The sequence below is a fragment of the Choloepus didactylus genome, chromosome 10 (assembly GCF_015220235.1).
Source record: "Choloepus didactylus isolate mChoDid1 chromosome 10, mChoDid1.pri, whole genome shotgun sequence".
NCBI lineage: Eukaryota > Metazoa > Chordata > Mammalia > Pilosa > Megalonychidae > Choloepus > Choloepus didactylus.
In genome coordinates this window covers 47,409,782-47,430,198 of record NC_051316.1, presented here as the reverse complement: position 1 = coordinate 47,430,198, position 20,417 = coordinate 47,409,782, and the positions used below count along the sequence as shown (strand labels likewise).

Sequence of the window (20,417 nt, the reverse complement as noted above, 5' to 3'; positions counted from 1 at the left end):
TGTCAGATAAGGGTTTAATATCCAAAATATATAAAGAGATCATACAACTCAACTGCAAAAAGACAAAGGACCCAATTTTAAAATTGGCAAAAGACGTGGACAGACACTTTTCTGAAGAGAAAATACAAATGGCTCAAAAACATATGAAAAGATGCTCAACTTCACTAGCTGTTAGGGAAATGCAAATCAAAACCACAATGAGATATCATCTCACACCTACCAGAATAACCATTATCAAAACAACAAAAAAAACGAAAACTACAAGTGCTGGAGAGGATGTGGAGAAAGAGACACACTTATTCACTGTTGGTGGGAATGTAGAATGGTGCAGTCACTCTAGAAGGCAGTTTGGCAGTTCCTCAGGAAGCTAAGTATAGAAATGCCGTATGATCCAGCAATCCCATTGCCAGGTATATACTTACAGGAAGTGAAGGGAGGGACATCAACAGACATTTTTACACCGATGTTTATAGCAGCGTTATTCAAGATTGCCAAGAGATGAAGACAGCCCAAATGTCCCATCAACAGACGAGTGGATAAACAAACTGGTACATAAATATGATGGAATACTACGCAGCTGTAAGAGTGGATAAAGTTATGACACATATAATAACGTGGATGATTCTTGAGGACATTATGTTGAATGAAATTTGCCAGAAACAGAAGGACAAATACCATACGGTCTCACTAATGTAAAGTAACTATAATAAGCAAACTCTGAGAGCTAAAGTTAAGAACACAGGTTAACAGGAGATACGAAGAGGATAGAGATTGGGCATTTGATGCTGAAAGAGTAGAGAATGTTCAACAGGATTTATTGTAATGATCCAGAAAAGGACAAAACCGAACTATCTGATGGTGGCACAAAACTGTAAGTATTAGGAACAAAGTTGAATGCAAGTAGAGTTGACAGAGGAAGGCCAGGGACATGTTTCACATCAGAAGGATAGATGGCGGATAAAGGCTGGGACTGTATAGCTTGGCGAAACCTAGAGTGGACAATGATGGTGATTAAATGTACAAATGTAAGAAAGTTTTTACATGAGGGAGAACAAATGAATGTCACAATTGCAGACTGTTGAAAATGGGATGGTATATGGCAAAAATACAATCAATGCAAACTAGGGTCTATAGTTAACAGCAACAGTGTAATATTCTTTCATTAATTTTAACAAAAGCAGGATACCAAAGCTAAATGTCAATAAATGGCTATAATGGAGGGGTATGGGATTCTTGTTTTCGATGTGGTTGTTTCTCCTTTTTACTTTTTATTTTGTATTTTTTTTCCTCTGCCTTTCCTGCAGAAGAAATGGAAACGTTCTCATATAGACTGCAGTGGTAAATGTATAACTATGTGATTATTCCGGGAGCCACTGATGGTTCCCCTAGGATAGATATATGGTGTGTGAATAAATCCTTTTAAAAATAAACAGAAAGATACAAGTGCTGGAGAAGATGTGAAGAGAGAAATATAGCTATTCACTGTTGGTGGGGAAGTAGAATAGTGCAATCCCTCTGGAGGACAGTGTGGTATTTCCACAGGAGGCTGGGTATACGCCTGTCATATGATCCTGCAACTCCCGTTATGTGGTGTATACTTGGAAGCACTGAAAGTAGGGACACAAATAGACGTTTGCACACTGATGTTTACGGCAGCACTATTCATGATTTGCAACAGATGGAAGTGGCCTAAGGGTACATTGATGGATGAATGGAGAGGCAAACTGTGGTATATACATACAACAGAACACTGAACAGCTGCAAGAAGGACTGAAGTCATGAGGCATGCAACTGGGTGAATGAATCATGAGGACGTTAAGTTTAGTGAAATAAGCCAAAAGCAAAGGGACAGGAGTTGGGCAAGATGGCGGCATAGAGAGGAGTGGAAGCTAAGTAGTCCCCCTGGAACAAATACAAAAAACCAGAAACAACTAGTAAATAATCCAGAATAACTGCGGGGGGACAAACGAGACCATCCATTCATCATACACCAGCCTGAATTGGGAGGAATGCCCGAGAACACAGCATAAAATCTGTAAGTAAAACCTGTGGAACCAGGTCGGGAGACCCCCTCCCCCATAGCCCGAGCTGCAGAGCCGCGTGGTGCCACAGAGAAGCTCTCTCCCAGCAAGCAAATACAGCTCAGCTGAGCTCCAACTGCGGTTTTAAGTAGCAAGCGTGAACTGCTCACTACAGGTACGCAGCCCCAAAAAACAGACAGAGGCTTTGGGTGACGACTGACCTGGGAGAGCCGGAGGGTTGCCTTGGACTGGGTCTGAAGGGGACTATCTGTTTCTTTTTTGGCTCAGTGGAGAAAGCCCCAGTCATTTTCAGTTTCACAACAGGGTTGTGACTCTGGGAAGGGTGGAGACACCACAAGCAGAGAGAGAGAGAGAGACCATTGAAATGCTAATGACCTCCACCTGAGGGGTCTGTCTTCTCTAGGAGGAAAGGGGTGGGGCCCTTTCCATTCAGAACCAGACCCCAGAGCCTGGGGGAACACGGCCATACCTCCTCACACCAGTCAAGAATTATAGGCTAACAGGCATCACCTGCTGGGCAGAAAAGCACCGTGACCCGAGGCATCAAAGGGTGGAGCAATTTTCTAAGACACACCCGCAGGGAAACCAGATACTGAATATTTCTTCCCTCTGGGACCTGAGCCTGTTCTGGTCTGAGAAAACCTGATTTGGATAACCAAGGAAACCATGCCTAGACAACAGAAAATTACAACCTACACTAAGAAAAACAAAGTTATGGCCCAGTCAAAGGAACAAACGGACACTTCAACTGAGATACAGGAATTTAAACAACTAATGCTAAATCAATTCAAAAAGTTTAGAGAAGATATTGCAAAAGAGATAGAGGCTGTAAAGGAAGAACTGGACATGTATACAGCAGAAATCAAAAGTTCAAAAAACCTACTAGTAGAATCTATGGAAATGAAAAGCACAACACAAGAGATGAAAGACACAATGGAAACATACAACAGCAGATCTCAAGAGGCAGAAGAAAACACTCAGGAACTGGAGAACAAAACACCTGAAAGCCTACACGCAAAGGAGCAGATGGAGAAAAGAATGAAAAAATATGAGCAACGTCTCTGGGAACTCAAGGATGAAACAAAGTATAATAATGTACGTATCATTGGTATCCCAGAAGGAGAAGAGAAGGGAAAGGGGGCAGAAGCAATAATAGAGGAAATAATCAATGAAAATTTCCCATCTCTTATGAAAGACATAAAATTACAGATCCAAGAAGCGCAGCGTACTCCAAACAGAAGAGATATGAAGAGGCCTATGCCAAGACACTTAATAATCAGATTATCAAATGTCAATGACAAAGAGAGAATCCTGAAAGCAGCAAGAGAAAAGCAATCCATTACATACAAAGGAAGCTTCATAAAACTATGTGCAGATCTCTCAGCAGAAACCATGGAGGCAAGAAGGAAGTGGTGTGATATATTTAAGATACTGAAAGAGAAAAACCACCAACCAAGAATCCTGTATCCAGCAAAGCTGTCCTTCAAATATGAGGGAGAGCTCAAAATATTTTCTGACAAACAGACAATGAGAGACTTTGTGAACAAGACACCTGCCCTACAGGAAATACTAAAGGGAGCACTACAGGGTGATAGAAGACAGGAGTGTGTGGTTTGGAACACAATTTTGGGAGATGGTAGCACAACAATGTAAGTACACTGAACAAAGGTAACTATGAATACGGTTGAGAGAGAAAGATGGGGAGCATGTGAGACACCACAAGAAAGGAGGACAGATAACGACTGGGACTGTGTAACTTGGTGAAATCTAGAGTATTCAACAATTGTGATAAAATGTACAAATATGTTGTTTTACGAGAGAGAACAAGCAAATGTCAACCTTGCAAGGTGTTAAAAATGGGGAGGCATTGGGGGAGGGATGCAATCAGCATAAACTAGAGACTGTAACTAATAGAATCATTGTCTTATGCTTCCTTTAATGTAACAAAGGTGATATACCAAGGTGAATGCAGATAAGAGAGGGGGATAGGGGAGGCATGTTAGACACTTGACATTGGTGGTATTGTCTGATTCTTTATTCTACTTTAATTTAAGGTTATTTTTCCTTTTGCTGCTTCCTAGCTGTCATTTTTTTTTTGTTTCCTCTTTCTTTTGCCTCTCTACCTTCTTTGACTCTCCCTCCTGCCTTGTGGAAGAAATGTAGATGCTCTTGCTTAGTATGAGCAGAATGTTCAATTAGGATGAACTTAAATGTTTGGAAATGAACAGGGGTGTTGGTAGCAAGATGTGAGAATAACTAACAGCGCCGAATGGTGTGTGAATGAGGTGGAAAGGGGAAGCTCAGAGTCATATATGTCACCAGAAGGAAAGCTGGAGGTCAAAAGATGGAAATGTATAAAACTGAATCCTATGGTGGGCAATGTCCATGATCAACTGTACAAATACTAGAAATCACTTCATGAACCAGAACAAATGTATGACAATACAATTAGAAGTTAATAATAGAGGGGGCATATAGGCAAGAACTATATACCTGTTACAAACTATATACTACAGTTAGTAGTATTTCAACATTTTTTCATAAACAGTAACAAATGTACTATATCAATACTAGGAGTCAACAATTGAGGGGGGTTGGTTAGGGATAGGGGAGGTTTAGAGTTTCCTTTTCTTTTTTTATTTTTTCATCTTTCACTTTATTTCTTGTCTGGAATAATGAAAAGTTTCTAAAAATTGAACAAAAATTAAGTGTGATGGATGCACAGCTGTATGAGGGTACCCAGGGGCAAGTGATTGTACACTTTGGATCTTTGGATAATTGTATGGTATCTGAACAATCTCAATAAAAATGGGGGAAAAAAAAAAAGTAGGTTGATGAAGAAAACTTGAGGTCACTATATTGAGTGAAATAAGACACATAAGGACAAATATTGCAGGGTCTCACTGATATGAACTAATTATAATATGTAAACTCATAGACATGAAATATAAGTTACCAGGATATAAAATGAGGACGAAAAATGGGAAGCAGTTGCTTATTATGAGTAGAATGTTCAACTAGGGTGACCTTAAACATTTGGAAATGGACAGAGGTGATGGTAACATTTGAGAATAACTAACAGTGCTGAATGGTGTGTGAAGGTGGTGTAAAGGGTCAGCTTAGAGTCATGTATGTCACCAGAAGGAAAGTTGGAGGTTAAAAGATGGGAATATATAAAACAGTGAATCTTGTAGACAATGTCATGATTAACTGTAAAAATATTAGACATCTCTCTCATGGAAAAGAACAAATGTATGACACTATAGCTAGAAGTTAATAATAGAGGGGCATATAAGAAAAAATATATACCTATTGTAGTTAGTAGTATTTTAACATTCTTTCATCAACAGTAACAAATGTACTATACCAAAACTATGTATCAGTAATGGGGTGGTATGATTAGGGTTTGGGAGGATTTGAGTTTCCTTTTTTTGTCTTTACTTATTTTCTGGAGTAATGAAACTGTTCTAAAAATTGAAAATAAATTTATTTTTGGTCACAAAAAAAAAAAAAAAAGCATGAAGGAAATTCTCTATATGGCAACTGGTTTGGTGAATCCATGGGTGAGTACCCATTTATAAAATTGTAGTCATGCCAAAACTTAAACTGTGTGCAATGTTTATACATAAAGTAACCTCTCAAGTTCATAAAAAGACAAAGTAGAAGGTTAAAAATAGCAGAATTAAGTAAACAAATGAATCAAAAGATTTCACCATGTATCTAAATGTATGCCAGAAATTTATAAAATCATAGTAGTAAAGGATAAAGTTTAAGGAAATTTACTGTTGCTCATGAATCAAAGAAAATACAGCTTTAATTTCATCACCAATTGTGCCAGTTTGAATGTATTATGTCCCCCCAAATGCCATTATCTTTGATGCAATCTTGTGTGGGCAGAATTAGTGTTGATTAGATTGTAATTCTTTGAGTGTTTCCATGGAGATGTGACCCACTCAACTGTAGGTGATAAATCCGATTGGATAGTTTCCATGGAGGTATGGCCCCACCCATTCAGCGTGGGCCTTGATTAGTTTACTAGAGCACTGTATAAGCTCAGACAGAAGGAGCGAGCTTGCTACAGCCAAGAGGGACTCTTTGAAGGATGCACAGGAACTGAGAGATGAACTGCAGTTTACAGAGACATTTTGGAGATGGTCTTTGAAAGCAGACTTTTGCTCCGGAGAAGCCAAGAGAGGACAAACACCCCAAGAGTAACTGAGAGTGACATTTTGAAGAGGAGCTGCAGCCTAGAGAGGAATGTCCTGGGAGAAAGCCATTTTGAAACCAGAACTTTGGAGCAGACGCCAGCCACGTACCTTCCCAGCTAACAGAGGTTTTCCGGACGCCATTGGCCATCCTCCAGTGAAGGTACCCGATTGCTGATGTGTTACCTTGGACACTTTACTGCCTTAAGACTGTAACTGTGTAACCAAATAAACCCCCTTTATAAAAGCCAAAAAAAAAAAAAAAAAGCAAAGGGACAAATATTGTAAGGGCTCATTAATGTAAACTAACTATGAGCAAATGCTGAGAATTGAATTTGAGGACATAGGTTATCAGGATAGAACAGAGGCAGAGATTGGGCAATCAATGACTAAGGAGTACAGAATGTTCAATAGACATTGTAAAGGTTCCCAGATTGTAAGCTCTTAAAGCAGTCAAATCTATTCCTGAGTTACAAATGTTATTTTAAATTCTGAGATACTGTGCTCTTTGTATATAACCTGGTAGGTCCCTGGAAATTTGGGTAGCTGTGTGACACCTGAGACTCAGAGTTAGAGTTCCAACAGCTCTGTAAGTCACTGTTACTCCATACAGCAACTCTTAAAGAAGCTGAAAAGCAGATCAGACTATAATTAGAGATATGAATGAAATGGACTTCATTAGGACTAGGGTAAGCTACAATGCAGGGTAAAGGATGATACTGATTGTATTTTAAAACTGCAACTTCTGTGTCAGACCAAAGGAAAAAATATTTGGTATAAAATTTGTATGTTTTGTATCACACTATCTAATTTAACCTGTCTGGTAATTTTATTTAAACATTGTAATTACATGAAACCTAGAGTTCTTGTTATTCTGTACAGGCTAATGCAATACCCCAATACATCATAGAATATTTTGGGCAACAAGAATATTTTGGGCAACAATAAAAAAATATTTGCAAAGTCTCCTTAAGGGACAGAGGAAAAATGTGGAACTAGTAATTTTTCCTACCTGGGGAATTGCTGCTATTCTCTTAAGCAATATGGGCTCCCAATTTAATAAGCCAAGCCCTTGACCTAGAGGCTTGCCCTTATGAAACTTATCTCTCCAATGGCAAAAGTAAGCTTAATTTATAACTATGCCTAACAGTAACCCCCAGAGAACCTCTTTTGTTGCTCAGATGTATCCTGTATCTCTAAGCCAACTCTGCAAATTAATTCACTACCTTCCCCCCTAGGTAGGACATGACTCTCAAGGATAAGCCTGGCCCTGGCATTTTGGGATTGAGAATACCTTCTTGTACAAAGAAATGTAACAAAATAAAGTTTCAGTGGCTGAGAGATTTCAAATCAAGTCAAGAGGTCATTCTGGAGGTTATTCTTATGCATTATGTGGAAACTCCTTTTTAGTGTCTAGCTTTAGAATAGCTAGAAGGAAGTACCTGAAACTGTTGAATTTTAATGCAGTAGCCCTGATTCTCGATGATGTTTATATAACTATATAGCTTTTATTGTATGATCATGTGACTGTGAAAATCTTGTGACTAACACTCCCTTTATCTAGTGTATAGTCAGATGAGTAATAAAAAAAAAAAACAAAAATTATATAAATAATAGGGGGGACTGGGGTCTGGGATGTTTTGGATTTTCTTTTTTATTTTCATTTATTTTTATTATTTTTGGGGGGAGTAATGAAAATGTTCTTAAATTGATTGTGGTGATGAATACACAACTATATGATGACACTGTGGGCCACTGATTGTATATACTTCGGATGAATTATATAGTGTGTGAATATATCTCAATAAAATTGCACTAAAAAAAAACCCAGCATGGTTCTGGCATAAAGCTAGACATACTGATCAATGGAACCAAATTGAGAATTCAGAAATAGACCCTCTCATCTACAGCGAACTGATTTTTGACAAGGCTCCCAAGTCCACTCAACTGGGACAGAATAGCCTCTTCAACAAATGGTGCTGGGAGAACTGGGTATCAATATCTAAAAGAATGAATGGGGACCACTATCTCACACCTTGTACAAAAATTAACTCAAAATGGATCAAAGACCTAACCATAAGAAACAGGACCATAAAACTCATAAAAGAAAATGTAGGGAAGCATCTTCAAGACCTTATGGTAGGTGGATGTTTCTTAGACTTGGCACCCAAAACACAAGCAACAAAATAAGAAATAAATGGGACCTCCTCTAAGGGAATACTTTTGTGCATCAAAGGACTTTGTCAAAAAAGTGAAAAGGGAGCCTACTCAATGGAAGACAATATTTGGAAACCACATAGCCAATAAGGGTTTCATATCTAGAGTATATAAAGGAATCCTACAATTCAACAATAAAAACACAACCCAATTTAAAAATCAGCAAAAGACTTGAGTAGACATTTTTCCAAAGAGAAAACACAAATGGCTAAAAAGCACATGAAAATATGCTCAGCATCACTAGCTATCAGGGAATTGCAAATCAAAACCACAGTGAGATTTCATACCTATTAGAATGGCCACTAGTAAACCAATAGGAAACTACAAGTGTTGGAGAAATGGGGACACTATTCACTGCCAGTGGGAATGTAAAATGGTACAGCTGCTGTGGCAGATGGTTTGACAGTTCCTTAGAAAACTAAACATTGAATTGCCCTACGACCCAGCAATTCTACTCAGTATATACCCAAAAGATCTGAAAACAAGGGCACGAACAGACATTTGCACACCAATGTTCATAGAGGCATTATTCGCAATTGCCCAAAGATGGAAACAACCCAGTGTCCACCAACCAATGAATGGATGAACAAATGTGGTATATACATATGATGGCATATTATTCAGCTGTAAAAAGGAATAAAGTCCTGAAGCACTTGACAACATGGTTGAACCTTGAGGACATAATGCTGAGTGAAATAAGTCAGATACAAAATGACAAATATTGTATGATTTCACTAATATGAACTAATTAGAATATGTAAATTCATAATTATAAAACTTAGAATATAGGTTACCAAGAGATAGAATGGGGCTAAAGAATTGGGAGCAGTTGCCTAAAGTGTACAATGTTTAACGAGGTTGAACTTAAATGTTAGGAAATGGATACAGGTGACGGGAGCTCAATATTGGGATTATAAGTAATAGTGCTGAATTAGGTGAAATATGGTTGAAAGGGATTGTTTGAGTCAAGTATGTCACCAGAAGGAAAACTATAGGTTAAAATATGGGATTGTATAACATGGTGAACCTTGTGGTGGACGATATTTATGATTAACACTACAAGTATAAATAAGTTCTTTCATGAACTAGTACAAATATACAATAGTTATACAAAAAGTTAATAGTAAAGTGGTATATGGAGGAAAAAGTACCTATTGCAAACTATGGACTATAGTTAACAGTAATTCTTTCATCAACAGTATTGATGAAATGACCACACCACACCAATATTAGGGGTCAATAATAGGGGGAATAAGGGGCATGGTGTGTATTGGGTTTTCTTTTTTATGTTACCAGAAGTGGAATAATGAAAATATTCTAAAATTGATTGTGATCATGACTAGTTGATGATAATACTATACTGAGAAACTGTATACTTTGGATGGATTATATCATGTGTGAATATATCTCAGTAAAGTTTACAGTTTTCAAAAAATGGGCAAAAACTTGAATAGACATTTTTCCAAAGAAGAAACACAAATGGCTAAAAAGCAAATGAAAATATGCTCAACATCACTAGCTATCAGGAAAATGTAAATCAAAACCACAAGATATATTTCATACCTACTAGAATGACCACTATTAAACAAATAGAACACAACATGTGTTGGAGAGGATGTAGAGAAATAGAACACTTATTCACTGCTGGTTGGAATGTAGAATGGTGCAGCTGCTTTAGAAGGCAGTTTGGCAGTTCCTCAGGAAGCTAAGTATAGAACTGCCATATGACCTGGCAATCCCACTACTCAGTATACTCAGAAGAACTGAAAGCAGGTTGTCAGCAGACATGATGTTCATAGTGGCATTATTTACACTTACCAAAAGATGGAAACAACCCAGTGCCCATCAACCAAATGGATAAACAGAATGTGGTATAGATTTATAATGGAATATTATTCAGCAGTATGAAATAATGAATTCCTGAAGCATGCAACAACACGGATGAACCTCAAAGACATTATGTTAGGTGAAATAAGTCAGATGCAAAGGAAAAATATTGTTTGATATCACGAATAAGAGCTAATTTTAATAAGTAAACTCACCGAGTTAAAAATCTAGAATATGTTACCAGGGGACAGAATGAGGGTAGAGAATGGACAGCAGATGCTTAATGTGTGCAGAATTTTTAACTAGGTTGAATTTAAATGTTTGGAAATGGATAGAGGAGATGGTAGCACATTATGCTGAGTGTAACTGACAACACTGAAACATGAGTGTGAGTATGGTTGAAGGGAGAAGTTTAGAGTCGTGTCTGTCACTAGAAGAAAAGCTAGAGGATAAAAAACATGGGAATGTATAATACGGTGAACCCTGTGGTGGACAGTGCCAGTGATTAATAGTACAATTATAAAAATGTTCTTTCATGAACTAGAACAAATGTACATCAGTATTACAAGGAGTTAATTAGAGTGGTATATGAGGGAAAATGTACCAATTGCAAACTATGGACTATAGTTAGTTTAATATTCTTTCATCAACAGTAATGTACCATACCAATGCTAAAGGTCAATAATAGTAGGGGATAAGGGCCATGGGATGTTTTTGTTTTGTTTTCTTTGGGATAATGAAAATGTCCTAAAACTGATTGTGGTGAAGAATGCACAACGATGTGATGATACTGTGAACGGCTGATTGTACACTTTGGATAGATTGTATGATATATGAACATCTCTCAGTAAAACTGCTTTTTAAAAAAAGTGAACAGGAAAAAAATTTACAAACTCTTTTAAATAGACTCTTGTGGCTGACAGAACTTTGTGAACATGTGGTACAACCATCAGTGATGGCCTGGGTCCTCTCTACTTGCTCCCATGCTTCAAGGGCCCCAGCCCTTCCCAGTGGCCATTCAACCTTGGCCTAACCCCTCCATGACGGCATCCACCCCTCCTCCTGTGGCTGCTCATTTCTTTATGGTCACTTGGGTTAGAAAGCACTTTCAGGTTGAGGCAAAACTGGCTCCATGCATTTGTCCTGGTTGCAGCCTCTGGAGCCATTGAGTCTCACCAGCGATTCCCGGCAGAGGACACACTGGGCTCGTGCATGAAGGTGGGCATGTGTATCAGGATCCTTGTGGGGCAGGTACTAGGAGGGGAGAGGCTTTTACTACTCCCCCCAGGTCACACATTTTGCTATCCCACCTACCTGAGGATCATGGGCACATGTGCCTCTGCTGCTAATGTCAGGTGTCCTGGAATTCAATTAGTCCCTAATTTAATTAGGATTAGGCCTTATCCTTCCTTTGCCATGGACAGCCTTCAGATATTTGAAGATGATGCCTGAGGCCCATCTCTATGTCTCCTAGTTCTAGACCAAAATTCCCCGGGTTTTTCCATTATGGACATGGGGTCCTGGCTTTGGTTCCCTTCATTGGAGGTTCTACTCAGGCATGACTCAAATTGGCCAATGTCCCTCTCAGAATTTGGCACTAGAAATCAGATGCCAAACTCCAGCTGTGGTCTATTGGATGAAGAGAACAGAACTATTACTTTTTTTTTTCTTTTTTTTTTTTAAGCAGTATTCGTAATTCTAATCAGTAGGTAGCACCCTATCATTTTATGTGTGTGTGTGTGTGTGTTTTTTAATGTTACTGGCTTTGTGGGTAAAAACTGGACCACACATCAAAGTTATCAGACTGAGCCCAAATAAAGTCCACCTTTAAAGACGTCTGAGAATGGGGGAAACTTCCCTTTTTCCACTGCTTTAGCTTTCAATACCAAATACTCATCCTATTCCTAAAAGATTATTTCTGAGTAGCAGCTTGAAGGTTTGGTGCATTTAAGTAAGCAATCTTTTCTAACTTAGATTAGTAAGAGGAAACCATCTAAATTTTGAAACGAAGTGGTAAAATAATAAAAAGCACAACTCAACAGGCTCAAAATACATGATGAAATACTGATTTTTTAAACAGAAGCTCCTCTATTTGACACAGGTTCTTTCTTAATTTTTAGAGTCATTTTAAACTTTTTATTCAAGTGTTTTCAGCTTTCAAGTGAAGGGGTTAAGGTGCCTAATCTCGGTGATCTTAGCTCCAACAGTCTTACTACCATGTTGGTGGTGCTAGGATATGCTGATACTGTACTGAATTGCACATGTGCCATATATATTTCATCATACACACACTTTGTTTATACACACACTTTATGTTCCCCATAGAAAACTTCATCCCTCTCAACTAACCTATAAAGTATGGCTTATTACCTCCATTTTACAGATGAAAAAAATAAGGCACAAAGAAGGTTAAGTAACTTGTATAATGTCATTTAGCTGTAATAATTAGAGATTCAGTAGATTTAACCCAGTATGTCCATCTCTAAAACTGAACCACTTCCCCACATGCATCTTGGTAGAACTGTCACAATTTGAGTTAACAGGCTCTGACTTTCAGTGGTTACCATTTTAGGTTAAATATTTGCTGGACACACTTCTACTGCCAACCCAGAGGGATATTTTTTGGAAATTAGCACAACATTCATGAGTTCAAGACCATGTTCAAGTTATGGTGATCAGCTTCAGGCCTGATGTACCCAGCACACCTGCCACACCGTGTGTGTTTGAGGGCAGGCATGGGTCCTAGCCAGCGTTTCCTTCCGAGGCCCCAGCACAGTGCTGGGATGTAGTGGGCCCTTGATAATCATTGGTGTGACTGACGTGTGGATTCACCAGAAAAGCTTATGCTAACTATTACTGCAGAACAATCACAAGCCTGATGAACCCCACTTCTACCTGCACATTTCCAAGGCACAATTTATTAGAAGTATTGAAGTTGTATTCTTACTCCTTGGGAGGAGTTAGAAATTGATGCCAAAACCTAGTCTTATAACTGCTTTCTTTCTCTCCTTTTTCCCCCCAGTAAGTGAAAATGGTCATCACTTAAGTAGATGGATGAGACACGAACACACTGTGGTGGAAAAGAAGTTTCTCCACTCCAGAATCACCCAAAGGAACTTGGCTGAGCCCCACTATATACTGAGTAATGATCAAGTGGACTTTAGAGTTTGCAAGCTATCAGGGGGAGCCTTGGTCCACAGACTGATCAGCAGATGTGATGTGAAAAATACCACCCTGTTCTATCATTTGCTGTTGCTTGCTCAAATGTGAAGAACTGCATGAACCATATTTAAGCTGCTTTCTATACCATTGCCAATCACCTTTTTGGACTTGGAAGTACTATTTTCCTATTGAATCTTGCATTATTTCATTTTGCATGTATCCAGTGATTATACATAAGCAACATATGTAATCTGCTTATATATATATATATATTTTAAAACCATCCATGCAAAATGGTGAATAAATTCTACTTTTTTGCAAAATTAAAATCATAACCCATGTCATTGAAAGTTTAAATTGGTTTCATATAAAGATCAGTGTAACAGGTCTGCATATACTGTATAGAAAACTAGCTTCTATAACTATTTTTCACTGTTTACTAGTGAAATGAGAAAAGCAAAGCTATTTATAAAAGGCCTTATGTCGTGTACATACAATGTCTCTGAAATATTTGTGATTTAGTTTATTGCTTGTAAAAGAGAAATTATATAATTTATTTAGTAAATACTACTGTAAACTATAGTTTTATTGAGAGAAATAAAATATTTTGTTCTCAACTGTTGTACTCTTGATTCTAGTGATTTATGGTCTTTTTGCATTCCTTTCTTTTATTAATTAAAAAACTAACCCATATGCTCATTTTTAGATATTTAGGAATCCTAAATATCTGAATCAATCACATGACAGATAAAAATCTCTGGGTTCTGAGAAAATAGTGAATAGCAGATTCTCCTCAACTTGGCCATAAGACTTTCCCAAATGTCCTAGTATATTAATTAGTCAGCTTTCATTTTGTTATGTTATGATAACAAGCAATCCCAAAATCTTAGTGGCTTTCACCAACAAAGTTTTACTTCTCACTCATATTTGCAGGCCAGCTGCAGTTCTGCTCCAAGTTTTTTCATTCTGGGATCCACTCTGAGACATGCCAGAGCAATGGTGGAACCAAGTGACAGGAGCCCATAATGCTTCTGCTTAAATAAGACTTAGAAGACTAATGCTCACATTTCATTGGCCAAAGTGAGTGACAATGACAAGTCTGATGGCAAAGGGTCAGGAAGTATACTTCTCCCAAAAGGAAAGACCTAGCAGAGAGGGGCAGTGAATATTCTGAACAGTGTCCCCAGCAAAAGAATCTTAAGAGGCTTCACAATCAGTATGCAGGGAGAAAAATCACTCGAAAGCAGAATGATCAAGCCTGCAGAAAGCCATTTCTGATGAGTAAGATGATCGAGGTAAACTATTTCAAGTTAAAGCAAGCCAATTCTTATAAGCAAACACAGTATAAATTTTCATAAATGTTGCCTAGAGCCAGTGCTAATCAGCACAAGTAAAAATTTTAACTGCCCAATTGATACTGGGAATTTATCTATCCTAAGTCAGAATGCCAACAGGGAATTCTGCTGAAATGGATGACCAAAGACTATCTGCCTCTTTCTCCCTAGTATTCCTATGTGCTAGCAGTCACTCTCCCTTCCACAGGGGTTTACATAGGTGGAACCCCAGAGCTCCCCTTCCCATTTGTAAATCTACCCATTTATCTAAGCAGGTATCCTTAATCCCGGACTACTGATCCCTGGGTGTCTAGATGAATATTATTAGGACCAGGAAATAATACACACAAATTGGGTATGCTTTTTCCTGAAGAGAAAGGCTATAATTTTCATCAGATTCACAATGACCTTGACCCAAGAAATATTAAGAACCATTATTTTGAAGCCTGACGTTCAAATGCTACCTCAATGTCATGAACCTATGATTCCCACCTCTACTACCCTTGGCCAGCTTGTAGCCATCTCACTTGCCTCAGTTTAAAAATAATTGACATGTAACTTACATACAGCAGAGTACACAGTAATTATATACTGTACCTCAAAATTTTAAATATATATACACTCACATAATCAGTACTTAGATCAAGATGTAAAGTATTTCCAGCAAACCTCCTGGCTCTTTCATGGCGTTTCCCCATCAAAGATAACCATTATTATGACTTTCATCATCATGTATTAGTTTTGCCAGTTCTTGAACTTTGTATAAATGGAATAATTTTGTATGTACTCTTGTATCTAACTCTTTTGGTTCAACATTATGTGAGATCCATTCCTCTTGCTATGTAGAGTGGAAGTTCATTCTTTTTCATTGCTGTGTAGTATTCCACTGTATGAATACACTGCGGTTTATCTACATTGTTGTTGGACATCTGGGCTCCCTCCCATTTGGGTTTATAATGATGCATATTGAAAGGTGAATGCTAAGACCCTCAGGTCTCTTCCCCCACACACCTCCCAGGACACAGGCAGACAGACCCCTAACACTCATATTAGATATGGAAGAATATTTTCTGAGAAATATCACTACCAGGAAACAGGTGACCATCCTCTAGTTGGCCTGGGATAGTCTGAGTTTACGCCTGACACTTAGGTATAGTACATAACCTTACACTCTCAAAAATGTTCCGTTTTGAACCACAAATTATATAGTTCTACCAAGGGATAGGTTTAAAAACAATGACATTGGGGGTCCCCAACATTCGGCCCATCCTACAGTGAAGTCCAGCCACAACCTCTATGCACTCAGAACATTTAGTCTCCACTCTTAAAAAAAGGAAATTACCAAGGATCATAAGACATCTGAGGAAATTCTCTAATTATGTGAGGCTGAAAAACATACAGAAAATTGGAGATTGGAAGAAACAGGGATTATGCAGATAGAAGTGAACTTTAAAAAAAACGTTATTGGGAGAGGATCCAAGATGGCGGATTAGGAGAGACAGAGCAAAATACTTCTTCATGTAAAACACTACATAAAAGACAGAAAGTGCTCCAGAATACCAGTTCCAGGGTTGTACTGGCTGGACAAGGTCCACTACATTCACAGCGACTGTGCACTTGGTGAAACCGAGAGTCTGTGTTTAGAATTGAGCGTTTAAGGCTGCTGGGGAAACGGCAGCTGCACTGCAGTGGGGAGAAACCTGGGGTCAGCGTTTGGAAGTGGGTTAGTTTAAAAACCTCAAAAGCAGCTGCACATCCAGCAGAGAGGAGGGGAGTGCCTTCCACACCTCGGGCACCCGCCTCAATACCTGGCATGGATGATGGCCTTTCACACACCCGCAGCTAATTGTCCTGGAACTAGGAACTGCCTGCGGCAGCAAGCAGAAGTCCGCAGAAGTGGAAGTTTCCAAATCCTGTACAGCCAAATATTCAGCAGGCTTCACAGCGCTGCAGAACAGAGCCTTCCTTGGGGATTCCACTTATCTGTGATGTTGCAGTCTTCCTCTGCAGAGTGTACAGCTTAGTGGCAGGGTCCCACACGGAAGTCCCAAGGGCCCTATACCAATCCCAGGGACTTGTGGGCCCGTGGCAGAGAGAAATTGTGGGGAATCAAGCAACAGCTTTAAGACTCCAGGAACGGCTGGGAGTTCTGGTCTTAAAGCCATCTGCCCTGCCTAACTGCACAGGGCACACCCCCAGCCTCAGGGCCGACAGACCCAACTGCACACAGTAAGTTGGTGCACTGATTGGACTTTCACAAGGTTTGGACCCCCACTTGCCCCAGAAATGAAGTTAGGGAGAACTGGTTTGAGGGTAATAGGTAGCTGGGGGGTGCCATCTGCTGGTAAGTCAGAGAAAGTACACTCCACCAAGCTGTAGCTCTGACAAATTATAGATAAACAAACCTGCATGTCCTAAAAGAACCCTATCAAGATAAGCAAATGCCAAGAGGCCAAAAACAACAGAAAATTTTAAAGCATATGAAGAAACCAGAAGATATGGATACCCAAACACCCAAATCAAAAAATAAGAAGAGACACAGTACTTGGAGCAATTAATCAAAGAAGTAATCACAAACAACAAGATCCTGGCTCAGTACATAAGAAGACCCTAGAGGAACATAAAGAAGAATTTGCAAGAGTAAATTAAAAAAAAAATAGGTGCGCTTATGGAAATGAAAGAAACTGTTGATCAAATTTAAAGGATCTTACAAATAGAAGTCAATAATTTTTGAATTGTAACTCCACTATTTACTTCCTACATGATATAAAATACACAAACTCTAAGGACAAATCAGTGGTTTTGAACTCAATGTAAAATATGTAATTTTTGACAAGAACTATATAAAGGTGGGGGAATGGAGGAGTATAGGAACAGTTTACGTGTCCTATTGAAATTAAGTCGGTATCAAAGCAAAACAAGACTGTTATCGATTTAAGAGTTCAGTTTTAAGCCCCACAGTAAATACAAAGAAATTATCAGAGAATATGACCATAGAGATAAAAAGTAGAGTATGGGTTAAGAGAAATGGGGGAAGGGGCAATGGAGAGTTAAGAAATGAGTGTAGGGTTGCTGTTTGAGGTAAAGGGAAATTTCTAGTAATAGATGGTGGAAAGGTGATAGCATTACAACATTCTAAATGTGATTAACCCCACTAATGGAATGCTAGGGAGGGGGTGGAATGGGAAGATTTAGGCTGTATATATGTTTCCACAATTGAGGAAAAAAAGAAAAAAAAAAAAGACAGTCTAAATAGATGACAATTGAATGCCAAGGATGACCGTGGATGGGATCTGAGGATGGAGGACAGGAGGCTCAAAGGGACACACTTGAGACATAAGGAAAAGGAAACATAGAATGTAAGCTTTGTGTCGTTGAATCTCTTGTACTTCTTGCTGTGCTTAATGGGATTGCATAAAAGTGTTCTTGTTCATGGGAATTGTACATGTGAATTATAGTGTTTGTTCAAGGATATGTGCAGCTAGCTCTCATATGTTCAGAAGACAGAGCAATAGATGATGGATGATAGATTGGGAGGGAGGGAAGGAGGGCAAGAAAGAAATAGCGATGTGACAACATGTTAAAGTTAGTGGATCGGGGTATTGGTGGGGGGAGGTCAGGGAATGCTGGAATTCTGTGTATGGGTTTTGTATTGTTTTTGCAACTGTTCCTATAACTTTGAATGTATTTCAAAATAAAATGTAAAAAAAAAATTTAAAGGATCTTGCAAACACATAGCAACAGATTAGATGAACTTGAAGAACAAGTTGGTGAACTTGAAGAAAACATTCTGGAAAGTGAAAGTACAAAAGAAAGAATGGAGAAAATAATTAGAAAATTTGAAATGGATCTCAGGGATATGATGGACAACATGAAGCATGCAAATATAAGAACCACTGGTGCTCCAGAAAGGGAAGAGAAGGGTAAAGGTCTAGGAAGAGTATTCAAAGACACTGTAGGGAAAACTTCCCAACCCTTCTAAACAACACAAATACACAAATCATAGACACCCAATGAACTCCAAACAGAATATATCCAAATAAACCCACTCCAACACATATTCTGATAACATTGTCAAAAGCTGAAGAGAAGGAGCAAGATCTGAAAGCAGCGAGAAGCAATTTGCCACATACAAGGGAAACAACATAAGACTAAGTAGTGACTACTCAGCAGCCACCATGGAGGCGAGAAGGCAGTGGCATGACATATTTAAAATTCTGAAGGAGAAAAATTGCCAACCAAGAATTCTTTATCCTGCAAAGCTCTCCTTCAAATTTGAAGGAGAGCTTAAAATCTTTACAGACAAACAAATGCTCAGAGAAACTGCTAGCAAGAGACCTGCCCTACAGGAGATACTAAGAGAGCACTACCATTAGAGAAAAAAAGAAAGGAGAGAGAAGTGTGGAGAAGAGTCCAAAACTAAAGAGTTTTAGTAAGGGTACATTAAAGGAAATAAAGAGAGGGGGAAAAATATATCTCACAAATAAAAACTAAAAGATAGGAAGGCTGATTCAAGAACTGCCTTCACAGTAATAACATTGAATGTGAATGGATTAAACCCCCAATTAAAAGATGCAGATTGGCAGAATGGATAAAAAATATGAACCATCAATATCTTGCTTACAAGAGAGTCATCTTAGACCCAGAGACACAAAGAAATTGAAAATGAAAGGATGAAAAAAAATATTCCATGCAAGCTACAGCCAAAAGAAAGCAGGAGTAGCAATATTAATCTCAGATAAAATAAGACTATAAATGAAAGGATGTTATAAGAGACAAAGAAGGTCACTATATACTAATAAAAGGGACAATTCAACAAGAAGAAATAACAATCATAAATGTCTATGCACCCAATCAAGGTGCTCCAAAGTACATGAGACAAACATTGGAAAAACTGAAGGAAGCAACAGATGTTTCCACAATAATTTGGGAGACTTCAACACACCACTCTCTCCTACAGATAGATCAACAAGACAGAGGAACAATAAGGAAATTGAAAACCTAAACAATCTGATAAATGAATTTGAATTAACAGACACACATAGAACATTACATCCCATATCACCAGAATACGTTCTTCTCTAGTGCTCATGGAACTTTCTCCAGAATAGATCATATGCTGGATCATAAAACAACCGTCAATCAATTTCAAAAGAATGAAATTATTCAAAGCACATTCTCAGATCACAATGAAATACAATCAAAAGTCAATAACCATCAGAGATTCAGAACATTCACAAATATCTGGAGGTTCAAAAACACACGCCTAATGACTCAATGGGTTAAAGAAATAAGAGAAATTGCTAAATATCTAGAGATGAATGAAAAGGAAAACACAACATATCAAAACTTCAGAGATGCAGGAAAGGTGGTATTGAGGGGGAAATTTATAGCTGTAAATGCATACATTAAAAAGGAAGAAAGAGCTAAAATCAAAGAACTAATGGAACAACTGAAGAAGCTAGAAAATGAACAGTAAACTAATCCTAAACCAAGTAGAAGAAATAACAAGGACTAAAGCAGAAATAAATGACATAGAGAACACAAAAACAAAGGAGAGAATAAATAAAACCAAAAGTTGGTTCCTTGAGAAGACCAACAAGATTGACAAGCCTCTAGCTAGACTGACA

General features: G+C 38.3%; 1 protein-coding gene across 8 annotated transcripts in view; it reads left to right on the top strand.

Annotated features, from left to right (window-relative positions):
* The window catches only part of PIP5K1B (phosphatidylinositol-4-phosphate 5-kinase type 1 beta), a 343,315-nt gene extending 329,252 nt beyond the window's left edge, over positions 1-14,063 (top strand). For all 8 annotated transcript variants that reach the window (XM_037851227.1, XM_037851226.1, XM_037851232.1 and 5 more), the window contains one exon: positions 13,314-14,063. In XM_037851227.1, coding sequence (XP_037707155.1) covers positions 13,314-13,316 — 3 coding nt within the window. In that variant the 3' untranslated portion in view covers positions 13,317-14,063. The remainder of the gene's footprint in view (positions 1-13,313) is intronic.
* The last annotated feature ends 6,354 nt before the right edge of the window (positions 14,064-20,417 follow it).